Source organism: Lissotriton helveticus, chromosome 2_1, assembly GCF_964261635.1.
Source record: "Lissotriton helveticus chromosome 2_1, aLisHel1.1, whole genome shotgun sequence".
Taxonomy (NCBI): domain Eukaryota; kingdom Metazoa; phylum Chordata; class Amphibia; order Caudata; family Salamandridae; genus Lissotriton; species Lissotriton helveticus.
Window position 1 is genome coordinate 163,857,223 of NC_136059.1, and position 13,920 is coordinate 163,871,142.

Below are 13,920 nucleotides of genomic sequence, written 5' to 3' on the forward strand. Positions count from 1 at the left end.
TGCAGATTCACAACCTGTGCACTATTAATGATAGCTCCATAGTGAGCCAGAGATCTGGTTTATGGACCTGTTGGAAATGGCAGAAGGCAGGATAATAAAACTACCCCCTTATAGGACCTGATAACAATACAGAGGTAAAACGATGTCACCCAGAACCAGCCAGCTTTAACTTGGCAGAATGGTTCATGAGGGATTAGCCTCTCTCAGGACATCCATGCATTTCTGTGGGAAGTCTCACATATCCAAGATCTATGAGGCCTTACAACCTGTGCATGTGTTTTTGTTCTTTCATATGGTAATGGAGGGCACCACAGGTGCCCAATAGTGCTTTGTTTGGTAGAAACTGGCCCATATCATTTGAGGGCTATACACTGCTTGGGTGTGCTTTCCATTAACATTTTGTATATTCTATTTTAGTTGGTGAACCCCTTATACTGGGGAAAGGGGCTCTTTTCAAATTACAAACATGTCTCGCTTTCTGGATGTGGGGTGAGGTAAATATGTGGAGGCTCAACATCAAATTCTCCTTGGGTCAGGAGGCAGGATATTTTACTGCAAATATTGTGCCTTGGTTGCATGCTACCACCAATCTTTGTACTTGTGCGATACCTTGTTTTAATATCGTGGTATGCTACAGTGTTTTTTTCCTTTATCTCTTACTTTTCTTTGTTGCCTTGTATATTTGTTGGTGTTTGCTGGGAGAGTGGGTGGTGAAGGCCTTATGTATGCGTGCATCGATCTGTTAGCATTTCTATGTGTGTCCGTTTTAAAGTAGTATTCAATGACCTTTACAGGTGTATCCGTCCTGGAATATCCACAAACCTGGGCTCTGGTTATATTTATCTGTGAATGAGTGTGTGTGGAAATTCAGTTAAGATTGCAAATTCCTGTTTTGTGAATAAACACGTTTCATTTCTTCTCCTACATCCTGCCATTTTCACACCAGAGTAACAGCTAGGTGTCTTATTCTCCTTGGGCTAGAATGTTATGATGGCACAGGAAACTATGCTGGCCATGGGATTCTGTGTAAAGGCTGAACAGTGATTGTGTGCTGGGCTGGCATTATACACTTATCCCCTCTAATCTGGTAATGGAGAGTTTGTGTTTATTCAAGTGCCCGCCCTAATTTTTCAGTGCAGCACATGCATTTATCTTACTGCAAGTGTCTTATTAAAAGTTTAGTTTGTGTCTAGGGTTCTGCTTCATTAGATTTGGTGGCCCTGCAAAGCCTCTGTCTACAGAAGGTGCCTGAATATTTACTGTTTGTTTTTATTTTTGGATGTTTCACCGCTCAGATGTTTTTGTGCTGTGTAGCGTTATTGTGACCCTTTCGCGATATCTGGGTGATATTTGTTTGCTTCCTTCTTACAGGATGAAGAGGAGTCCCTGAATGAAGTTGGTTATGATGATATTGGTGGCTGCCGGAAGCAGTTGGCGCAGATCAAGGAAATGGTTGAGCTCCCACTCAGGCACCCGGCGCTTTTTAAGGCTATAGGTGTGAAGGTAAAACCAAAGTATGCTTTACTACACCTGCAGGTTTCAAAATCATTTAAGCCATCTGATGGTAAAACCCACTTAGTTCGCCTATTCTTCTGCCTTCTTTAAATCTGTATAACCCCTCTCACGTTCATAGCACGCCTTGCCACATAACTAGTTTGTTTTAATTTCTTTCATGCCACTACTGATTTGCATCCTAAGAAAAACACGTGATTAGAAAGGATGTTAAATTTTAAATTCAGTGTAGAACATCAGCTTACCAATTCTTTTCTTCAGGACATCTTGTTCTGAATACACTCTTTGTAGTGTATTTTGCCAAACCATAACTAATCACTAAAAGGAAAAAAAAAGTTTTGTTAGAGTAGAGTTGTAGACAATGGCTTGTAATCTTGCTGATTTTAACATCCTCTTTCTCCCACAGCCTCCACGTGGTATCCTACTGTATGGACCCCCTGGCACTGGAAAAACCCTTATAGCCCGGGCAGTTGCAAATGAAACTGGAGCCTTCTTCTTCCTGATCAATGGTAAAAGCTGCTTTATGACTTCTCCTTTTGTTTTAATGGCTCATAACGTCAATCATTTGAGTAGTGTACTAGCCCTCGTGACATTTTAAATAACCATATCTGCTCACTCTTGGTAAATAAAGTCTGTGCAGTCTGACTCGGGTATGTATGTGGTTTTAGAACCAGTGGGCTCACTGGGTGAGGATGGTGAGCCATTGTGTTGAAAGTGAGCGGAACTAGTATCTGTTATGATGGACATTCCAGCTCCCCGTGCCCATTCCTAGTAGAAGCTTGTCTGGTTGGGGTTGGCACTAGCTCTTACCTGTATTTGGCTAAGATCCTCTGTGCATGGATGAAACCATCTCCTTTTATGCTGAGTTATGGCCCGGGCCTCCTGGTCTCCAGTTAATTAAAATTCCTCACTTGGAGCTTGAACAGGCCAGTACCAAGAGACTGAGGGGCCTCCTCACAGGGACTGATCTCACAATGATCAAACAGGAAATATGTCCTGGAATAGGAGGGCCACACAAAATGCAAAAATAGCACATTCTGATTGGATTAACCTGTCACCAAGGGAATGATGATAGTCTGCCCTCATTGGCCAGTTTTGTTGTTCAAGGCTGTTTGCTTCCTCGGCACCCCTTGTGGGTGCCTTGTCAGAAACGTGAAGATTCAGTAGTGGAAACCATGGTTTGATTGCCATGCTTTCAGACACAGAGATAGGATTTGAACTTGAGGAGGTGTCTCTGTGATGGATTACCAATGAAAGGAATTAGCCAGTCTGACGGAAGGAGCTGGTTGGCTGGCCACCGGAGCAGAGAAGTACCTGTCTGAGGCTTGTAGAAGCTCCTGCCTTTGGAACGCAAGGTGACGTAAGACAGCTGCTCAAGATAAGGAAACTTGCTGCCCATCAACATCGAGGGAGATGGTGAAAGCTCCATGTTATCATTGAAGGCTTTGCCTTTGACCCCTCCCCCTGTGCTGTAAGTGGGTGCTTTCATTTACCATCTGTAGCTGGTGGAAAAGTGCCCTGTTTAAGAATGTATCATTTAAAACCTTGGTCTCTGCCCTAGAACTTACATAGTCTCCAGATTTGTCCTTGCTTGTCCTGCACTGTTGCAAGTAGCACTGTTCCCTTGGGTGCCCCTGCTATTAGAAAATCTAGACCATTAGAAAATCTAGACCATGATAAGTGGTACAGGCCCCACCACGTTTGTGTCATCTGAGGGTATCGGAATGGACTGGCACCCTAGCCAGACACTACCCTGATATAGCTAGCTGCTACACCGGAGTCTGGTGGGACTCCAGTAACTGCTAAAACACCAGGCACTTTTATCCAGAGCGCTGGCTTTGCCAAGGAAGGATGGGCACTGAAATTGCTTTGGGGTGGGGGGCAGTGGGTGGACAAGGAACATGTGATGTCTTATCACCTGCTGAACCCGAACACTGTAATACAATTATTGGTTCCATTGCTCTATATTTGATGAGTAACCCTGTGCAACTTGACCAATGTAATGCAATGTTAACAGTTTTTATAGTGCTTAGTGTCTAGGCGCTATATTGCGGTTTGTGGTCAAAACTCTGGCCCTGAGGGTGAGACATCTGGTTCTCACTGTGTATTTTAGGTTTGTGGAGTATATTTTTCATGTGTGTATATTAAAGTACTTTTATGTTTTATAAAGTAAATCCCTGATTAGGCATTTATCTTATTAGCAGTATTATGGTGTACACTGGATACAATGTGCCTGGTCCACCTCCCTGAGTAAGTCTTGGTTTACTCTTTATTTCTACCCTTATAGGCAAGTGCTGTAGAGGAGTACTTGGTAATCTAGTTCGGAGTCCAATAATACTTTGGCCCCAGGACACAGCTGTGAACCACTCCAGTTGTTGCTGGGGCTCCTAGTACCATGGAGCCCCAGCAACCTGGTTGTCACAGTAGTGCTTTGTTAGTCTTTTGAAATCTTCTACTTCTATTTATGGGGCTGTTGTTGCAGCTTGTAACAGTCTCATCTTAAAAGGGGTTGGCGACATTTCATGCAGACACCTGAGGAAGTTGATGCTATACTCATGCATAATGTGTTGAGGGATGCTTGTTTTCTTTTGGTACCCAGGCTAGGTAAAACATCAGGAGCATTTGGATACCACCTTGCATTCAGATTACTTGAAAACTGCTGTTTGTCTGCTTCATTGGTTCCTTGATGTTTTGTTTTTCTCTTATTGCCACTTGTGGTACAGTTTGTGCTCTAGAAGTTAATCTAAATCTGTTTTTATTTCCCTATAAAAGTTTTATATTTAATCTGTTTTATAGACCTGTGTGATCTACAGAGTAGAAACTATTATTGAATGGATGAAATAACTTTGATTTGCAGGTCCTGAGATCATGAGCAAACTGGCTGGAGAATCTGAGAGTAATCTGCGTAAGGCCTTTGAAGAGGCAGAAAAAAATGCTCCGGCCATCATATTCATTGATGAGCTTGATGCCATTGCACCAAAGAGAGAGAAGGTTAGTGACACTAACCCATGTCTTCTCTGACTCTAAATTATCATTATTTCATCAGAACTCTTGATGCACCACATACTTTGTTTGCATGTTTCTCCTTTATTGCCCATTCTGAGTCATCAATTTGATGTATTGCGTCATTCTATACGGTAATGGTAATCAAAGTAGTGATAATTTGTTCTCTTGAACAAATTAGAATAGCCTTTTCACCAGTTGCGAACAATAGCATCTATGTTGTGTCAATATTTTTTTTTCTTTTGCTCTCTTGTGTACAACAACTTGTTCGTCTGTTAAAGAGCTAGTATGTAAACCGTTTCTAAAGTACACCATACTTAATCAATAGCGGGTGCTAGCAGGAGAACAAAATGCAATGCTCTTGGCTGGCTTCTTCCTGGTTTCAAAATAAATGTTAATTTTCTTTCTTTTGATTTAACTTTTTGCACAGCTGCAGTATAAAAGGGATATCTTTCTAGACACAAAATGAGTTGCAGGAACGCATTATTAATTTTTATAAGTAGAACATGTGTTCCTTACAAGCACAGTCGAACATTTGTACTTGGATTACAAGAGGTATTGCCTTGTCAAAAAGGCCTATCAAATTGATTAGAATGCTATAGCTTCAACAAAGCTGTTACATGGACAGTTGCTCTATCATCACACTTTTCCTATGTTAGCCTTCCTGGCAATCCTACAAAGTCTGTTGGCATTTCTATGTAATATTCATACCTTCTGTTCCACACCGAAGTTCTAAACCTTAAGGACATTGAATCCCCTGAACAACTTGGTATTTTTCATTATTCATAGGCATGAGCTGTTTGAGATGTTTGTGATCCATCTGGAACACAAATGTGGTCCCAAATAAGCAAGCCACAGATCTCCTTAACGCCCCAATGATGTTTTATTTATCCAAACCAAAGACCTACTATTCTCCAAGTAACAAAACTGGGCTGAGTTGAACCAGGACTACTGTAGCTCCCATGTCTTTATCTCTTAATCTTTGGCTTCTCAAAAACAGATGAGCTATTCAAACGAGATAGCCCTTGTGGAGGGATTAAGAAGGAGGAATGGAGAAGTAGAAGTGCAGTGGGGAACACTTTCCTGGAGAGAACTGATTGGTAGGAGCTGGACTCTTAGCCCTCTTCTTTAGGGAACATGTGCAACTGCTTACGTTTGACTCCACAGCCTGCTCTTTTGAGTGGGGAGACTCGTGTCCTAACTAAGCATGCTCTTTGTGCCCATATCCAGTGCAGATTCCTGCCTCACATTATCATTGTAGATATACCTTGTTTGTTAAAACGGAACTTTATCGAATGGTAGACTGTTTCTTCTAATGTCACCTCTTGACCGCAAATGTGAGACCTTTTCTTTGGCTCCTGGGGCAGTTGAAGGTTACAGGGCCTTACACTGTGTGTGTGTGTGGTAATTGTTTGCAGTCATTGTGGTTGCAGTGCAATATTCTGTCATCTAGTTTCACGGTTAGACTATTAAAACTTAATTACTTCGAAATTACAGCACTGAAACCCACAATGCATCAGCACACAACCACCCGCCCCCTTAGGATTTTTTAAATATATTGTGTTAGAATCAGAAGTGTAGAGCTTCATCTTTTGAAATTGTCTTGACCCAAAAACGTTTTATGTGCGACATTAGAAAACTAACTGAGAGCATTCAAATATACTGCAGAACATAAAGGTCATCGAGGCATTTAAAGTGGACTCATGAAGCCTTCATATTCTCTTTCCGGGTCATATTAGAATGACGTCTGTGTGGCTTGAGAGATGGAAAAGAGGCAGTGTTGAATTCGTTATTGTTGGCACAACCCAAGAGGTAACTGGTATGTAATCTGCCTCTATCACGGTGAAGATAGCTATTAAATGTATCCGCATTTCAAGTTTAAACAGGCTATGCATCCTGGCTATAGGTGGGTTTACTGCACAGTCATGGATTCAAACGATAGAGGTTTCGGGGGCATTTGAAAATATTGTGCAAGTATGCTCACATGAGCTCCGTGAAACCCTAAATTGAAACATGATGCCGTTTCACCCTACAAAATACATTTGACGCAGAAGGAGGATCAGTCTTGAAAGGTGATATCTAAAGGCACATTCTTTTGCTTTGCTGTCCTAGGCTCCCAAAAGCATCTCATGGCAAGACTTCTGATTCCTTGACACACCCTCATAACAACGTGGTAGATAGTTGGGACTCGAAACAAACACCTTTTTATATTGGCCTTGAGACAGGCCATGGGGAGCACAGTCCTGGGAAAATGCACCGACCAAAGGCAGCATTTGTCGCACTGACCGCTTTAATCACACACTTAGGGTGCAACAATATATGCAGATACCATATGGTAGCCATATAGCAGATCTAGAAAATGGGAAGGACACACTTCCACCACTTCGGTCTCCATCTGCACAACCAGTGTGGCACTTGCTTCTGAAATGCCACTTTCTCCGTTTGGCATAACACCTTCCTGTGACAGATACTGACTTTGCAGACCTGCTCATCTGGCACAACCAAGACAAAACCTATTGGGAACTGAATCCTGAGATCCTCAAACTATACTTCCAGTGGTAGTGCATACTGACTTAGATTTGTTTTCTACAGTTGAAAACCAACCTGTCCACAGATTTCCCCATCTTTTAGCCTGTGGATAAACTGGTCTGGGTTATTTGCATATGCTTTTACTCTTCTTCCATTGATTCCCGCATTGCCAAGTAAAAATGTGCCAAGTGGCTAAATTTACCATCCCTATCCAAAGGCACGCAATCTAGCGAGGTGACTCCTGAAGTCTTAGACTTTGTAAACCTCAATTAACCATTTGTATGTAAGATGGGGGAGGCGGGGTGCACTTGGGTGCTGCACGAGGTGCCTGCCATGTGTTCCAGTGAAAAGCTAGATATGAGATTTTAACATCGCGGCGGGTGTTAAATTGCAGGATGTGACCGCCATGGTGGCGGTCGCATCCTAGTTTGCGGTGCAGGACCTTTGCATGTCTGCCGGCTGGTCCACACACCGCAGAGATGGCCGGCGGACTCTGATCCGCCCTCCATCCTAATGAGCCCCTATGAGCCTGTTAGGATTCCAAGCTTCATGGACTAGCCCTCGCTGTTCATTGGCTTGCCAGGGCTCTACAATTCCCCCCCCCCGTCAGATCCTGCCATCTATCTACCCTCCCCAGTAACCAAGTAAATTAAAATATCCTAGTACCATCTGGGCCGAAGTAGTTACCCCGCCCCAAAAAAAGAAATCTTCGTGGGAGGTGCTAGATTTCCTTTCAACTTTGAGCCATGAGTCTAATATTAATCCATGGAGAATGCTTCCAGTCGACTGTTAAGGACTGCTCCGCTTGCTAAACTAAAATAGGTATTGAGTGACTTGATACTTGCATGGAGACTAGAAGCCATATCTTACTTTGATCGAACTGCTTTGGTACCTAGTAATGCTCTTTGAATAGAAGGCAGCATCCTTTATAATAGTCTGTACAAGTATGCATTAAAAATGAATAATCCAAAACCCACCACCCAAAAAGCACAATTGCCACCTACAGGATTGCCTGAAGGCTTTTACAGATATATTGGGGGCCGGGTGGGTTAAGAGTCCTGTTGTTAGTGTCCAAATTTTCAACAAGCATCCGTTGCTTTGATTGTTTTATGTTTCTTTTTCTTGTTTTTTTTTTTTTTTTTAATCAAGATGTCTAAATGTGCTGCTAAAATTTTATAGTCCTTCAGGAGGTTACATAACTTGTACTTAGCACTGATCTTAACAAATAAAGAAAAAGTACAAGTTACAGACCTGTATTCGCATTGTGTACCCGGCTGATGAATGCAACGACATTGCCAGCATTATACATGAGTTCTGGTAGGAACATGAGCTCTTTGATCACCTCTGTTGTTGGATTAATCCAGTGATGCTCTGAGGGCGACACCATATGATGCTCCCTGAGCTACATTACAGGTGGAGGATGGAATTTTAAATGAACGAAGATTCTGATTTCTGCTTGCTTTCCTTCAGACACATGGTGAAGTGGAGCGCCGTATCGTGTCTCAGCTGCTCACGCTCATGGACGGCCTGAAGCAGAGGGCACATGTAATTGTTATGGCTGCTACTAACAGACCAAACAGCATCGACCCTGCGCTCAGACGATTTGGTAAGGAAAAGCCTTCCACATTTACATCTTTGGCATAATGTGTCCTAATTGTGTAATCTTCGTGCTGCCCCTCCACATCTGCTAGGAACTGAGCTGGAGCTGTGGTCCATTATAACCAGTTTAATATTTATAATGTTTTTTTCTTGTAAACTGATTGGATTCATAATATAGGTGGCTTGCAGAGATGAAAGGGCAGTAGCAAGTAACACAGGTGCTACCCCAGCGCTCAAGCTGCAGTTATGATAGAGTGCATCTGCATGCGTGCTGCTTACTCAGCTTACCTAGCAAAGCAGGTGTTCCTGGAAGGCCATGCTAGTGAAGTGTTGTGGCTGTGAGCAGGGTGACAGAAGATTAGAGAACAGTGGCAGCTGGTTGATTTTGAAAGTGGTGATGCGAAAAATAGTATCGTAGTATAACGAGTGAGCAAGCGAGCCCCAATTGCAAAAGGAAGGTGCGGAGGAGGGGGGGGTGCTGCGCGTTTGGGAAAAATTGATTCAAATGGTGGCTTTTCACACCACATAATTACAGCAAATTGTTTCAAAAAGGAATCTAAATATAGCATTTTAAAGTACAAGTGTGAAGAAAACATTAGAAGCAAATCAAAAATGTGCCCCATCCTCGAAATGGTCTGCTTGCAAAATGACCCTCAAGTCAAGCACACACAACCAATGGAAACAGGGCCTCTAAGTGTTTTCTACCTGTAACACATCTCTGCCTCTTTACTGTATTGGTTGATGAAGTCCAGGCTCACACCATTGGTAACACTGTACATTGCAAATACTTTAAAAATTAGATGGCGAAAGAAAGCAATCCCAAGATTAGTTCATCCTAGATTTTTTTTTAGTATTAGCCAAGCAAACGTTATTTCGGCAAACTGTGGGAATTTTAGATTATAACTCTCTCCACATGTACCTCAGCACACTAGCACAGGCACAGCGAGCGCTTTTGTTCTCACAAGGATCAGTGCCAAGAAAGGACGATCCCGCCAGGGCCTCTTGACTCGAAGCAGTCCAGTTTGGTCCTGATTACACGTATCTATACATGTTATCACTCGGAGCTTAACAGTACAAGAATTGTGAAACTGTAGTTATGACATCAATAAAGATATTTAATATGCTAATGTAATTTGTAGCTAGCTGGTAATTCAATATAACCAGAGAACTGCTATGTTAACTCACTGGCCTGTTCACAAGAGCACAGTGCATCAAAACGTAGTGGTGCCTCCTTAGATTGTCTTTTTCAAAATTTACACTAGAGTAGAGTACAGCCCAAGGCAATGGTGTCAACCCATCTAATCTGTTACCAGGTCCAGTGTTTTTATGTCCTGACAAATGGCTTGAATTGTATTGCTTGCATTTGGAAGCCCTTTGCTTTCATCAAACCAGTTTACATAGGCTGCAAGCCATTTGTCATTCCATAGGCAAACAAAGCACACCGTTCTCAGGCTAGGCTGTAAACTGTGCTGGAGGAGGAAATCCTTGATGCTCAAACATAAGTCAGTCACAGTCCTAGTCCATTGGTAAATTTGAATTTGCTGTTTTAATACATGTGTGAGCAGCAGAGGCTCCGAACATCAACAAAGAAATCACAGTGCAGTTTAGGTGAAAATCGAAAAATGGAGGCCCATTGGACTCGGAGAGTGCGTTTGTGAGAAGCGAAAACATGGTGCCGGTGGTGTATACATGGTGTAGTTTACTATCCCTGCGTGTACGTGTTTAACACTTTGCACAAGTATAGTAAGTGCTATATAAATGGTGCAGTCTAATACAATGTGCATGGGTTGTATTCATTCACCCTCTCCCGTGCCCCATCACACCATCTTTTGATGACTCCTTTCATGATGGAGCACGATTTCACTTTTGATTTGCAAGGCACTCTGGACGATTTTACTTTAACTGAGACCGAACCAGGGGTGGGAGGGCCAACACTAACCTTAATGAAGAAATCTACCAAAATAAGTGCACAGAAAGGTGTCAAAAATAAACATTTGTAATGCCACGTGTTATCTACCCTATCTCGAAGAGATAAATGGCCCTTCAAATCCAAACTGTTTCTGCAACACATCACATTGTCTGCAGAGCCCGTGTATGTGACAACCAAACTCAAACCTTTACAAATATTCTCTTTGTAAAAAAAGTCAGACGAGAGGGATCGTCCCGCTCTAGAACACACACATAAAAAGGGAGTATTTGTAAAGGTTTGAAAATGGCTAAGGCATTTATAGACTGATTTCTTGCTTTCCACCTGTAACTCGCACAATGTGCTTTGGAGCAGTTCTTTTAAAACGCTGGCTGCCGATGACATATCAATTACTAACAAAATGTGCTTTTCAGTAAAGGATTCACACTAGCTATCAATTTGGCAACTAAGTGCTACAGTTTATCAACCCTTAAGGTCGAGCAGAGAGAGCGATCACACACGACGGCGGGATTCCAATCCAGCCACAAACGAATAAAAGGGCATGAAGACTGTTAAACACTACTAATTGCTTTAATTGTTTGCTGAGAGATGAAACAAGCACATGCATTTTGTGCACTAACCGGCATTGCCGCCTAGTATTGATAAGCAAATGCTGCAGAGATCAACTGAACAGTACAGAGCCTGTAGACTCACCTGACTGCTGCCGGTAAACCAGTGCTTCTGTATGTACCAGCCTGAGCGCTTCACCACTTTGACTTCGTTTCGTCATGGGCCTGAATTCTTTGGATGGCTGTGCAGAGGGCATGGGGGCACGGGATGCAACCGCAGGCCTCAGTTGAGGAGAGTGCCTGACCCGACGTCACCGGAGCCAAGCAGTAGCTGTCTTCACTCAGAAGTGCTGTATTTCTGGCTGGTAGTGGCACTTATATTATTGCGTGCTGTTAGCCCGGCTGCTCTCCGTGCCAGCCAGAGTCTCGACAGCACCTACCCCCCTAACTAAGCCAATACTGCAATACTGAACTTAGTTTCTGCAGGCAAGGAGAGACAGCAGATTTAAAGGTCTCTCTCTCTCTCGCGACGTTCTGTGTCCTCCTCTGCAGCGGCAGTAATTCCTCCAACGGACCACCTCCTGTGAGCCTGGTTCGAGTAAATTACAATAACCCTCGCACGTGCCCATCCTGTGGAGATATTTCCCCTCCCCCCCGCCCTCCCTACCGCCCCTCTACCCTCCTTCCAGTAAAGATAGCCAACAATGCGTGTCCATGTAGTGGTCGTTGTTGGCCGCAGTTTATTATAATTACACATGCTGGCTATGCTTAGGTCATTTGCGAACTGCACAATATTGTTCATAAATCATACATGTCATAATTTATAACAGGTCAATGTTACTTATCAGTTCGTAAATGGTACCAGCAACCAGCTTCCTTGTCAGTCCTTGGTGGTCCTCTCTGTAGGTTATTTCCAGGATCACCATTGGTTGGTCACCCACGCCTTTGGCGTGTATTGGAGGGGAGCTTTTTCTTTTGGAGTTAGGTCCCCCAGCTCGCTACCTTTTGCGCACTGCCGTTTGGCCGCGTTTGGGCCGCGAGTGCAGTCTCCTCCTGCTCCTCCCCTCCTTGGTGCTGCCACCTCACCCTGCCGTGCGGCATCCAAAAGTGAGTGGCCCTTCTCCTACACACCGCCCTCCGGTGTGTTTCCTTAGCCAACCATTGTACCAATTTCCGCCACGCCGCAGGGAGGCTCACGTCTTCCTGTGGCCCCTCAGTCCCCCCCAGCCCCCAGGTATGTGGCTTTTTTTTAATTAATTTTTTTATATACATCCTGCGAGGACCATCGCACCCCACAGGTTGTCCCAGAAGACTTGCATCCCTCTGTCAGATAGGTGGACCCCATCCGGCCCATAAAGTTCAGGGCGTCCTGGGTGAATCAGCCCATGCCTGATTGATTCCGGCCCGTTTGTTTTGCAGAATTTATGCATTGCGATGTTCAATTTTCTCCTGGCGTTGTCTACCGCCTTGTGGGAGTCAGCGCCTCTCCATTGCTTTCTGCTGACCATTTCGGACCAGATGACCGTCGTGGGAGCGAACCATGTCGATATCCTGGTGAGATCCGTCTGTATGGCTTGTCCCACTGCTTTGCGCCCCAGTTGCGTCAGGTCGTTGCCGCCGAGGTGAATGATGAGGACGTCCGGATGTCATGCCGAATCAGCTAGTAGATTGTCCAATGCGGTCAGCAGCTGTTTCCATTTCATCCCTGGCAGGCCCAGCCAGCGGATGTACGTCACTTTGGGCTTGCTCTCCATCTTGTGCCCCGACTGCCGCCACCAGGACTCCATCCTGGACACGAAGGAGTGGCCCACGACCCATACTAGATGAGGTCGTCCCCCTGCTGAGAGAAGGAAGCAGCATAAGGTGGCCGTCTGCGCACCGGTTGATTGTCTGCAAGGTGAAAAGCACGAAGCATAAGGTGGCCTTCTGCGCACCAGTTGACTGTCTGCAATGTGAGGTGCGGTGGGGGAGAGTGTTCCTCACCACCCTGCCGTACGGCACCCCAAAGTGGCCTCTCCCTCTCTCTCTATTTTTGTAAAAAAATTTTTTTACACCAGATGAGGGCGGATGTACGTTTTATATGCTTGAGACCGCCACCTGCCCACTGCCTGGATCCTCTCCTCTGGCATGCCATGCTGCGATGCTGAGGTTGCAGCGCCGATCCTGAAAGAGTGGGGGGCAAAAGACCTTGGATGCAGCCCGGCTTTGGCCAGACTCTGTCGCATTACCACAGTAAATTGAAACCTGCTCAGGTTGCTGCCATCCTGATGTTTAAACAGGGGTCCCTCCCCCGCCGGGCGGGTCACCATGTAGCTCTGCAGGCAGCATACCGTGCAGAGGTCCGCCCCCGGGATGCATTGCAACCGTATGGTCACACCCTTCCCTGCTTTGTCCGTTTTTGACCGTCTCAACATTATTTCCACTGCCCTTTCCATAGGCCTAATGTCAGCCGCCTGCAGGCACAATAGGGCCGGGCCTGACTTGTTGGGCGCCACCAGCTCGCTGATGCGGAAAGCACCAAAGAATGCCGTGGTAAATGCTGCCCTGAATAGGGAGAGCTCAAAGCTGCCAGCCGCCACCCCTACCAATGCGCCCAGTAACTCGCCCAGCCTATCAAAGTCTATGGGGCGCCTAGTGTCCTTTTTTACCCCTTCCGCTCTTCTCCACCCTTTCAATGCTGTTCTTAAATACAGGGATGCTGTGGGGTCTTCCCCTGCCACTATCTTGGCGAAATGGGCGATGGCGGACAGATGGGCCTGCGCCCATGACCTTGTCTTTTTGGTATCGAAAGCCCACCGGACA

General features: G+C 44.8%; 1 protein-coding gene across 1 annotated transcript in view; it reads left to right on the forward strand.

The window, feature by feature from the left end:
* Window positions 1-13,920, forward strand: part of VCP (valosin containing protein) — a 103,856-nt gene that overhangs the window by 31,850 nt on the left and 58,086 nt on the right. The window contains exons 6-9 of the mRNA XM_078674682.1: window positions 1,372-1,503; window positions 1,919-2,021; window positions 4,370-4,503; window positions 8,515-8,650. Of these exons, the coding sequence (XP_078530808.1) occupies window positions 1,372-1,503; window positions 1,919-2,021; window positions 4,370-4,503; window positions 8,515-8,650 (505 nt within the window). The remainder of the gene's footprint in view (window positions 1-1,371; window positions 1,504-1,918; window positions 2,022-4,369; window positions 4,504-8,514; window positions 8,651-13,920) is intronic.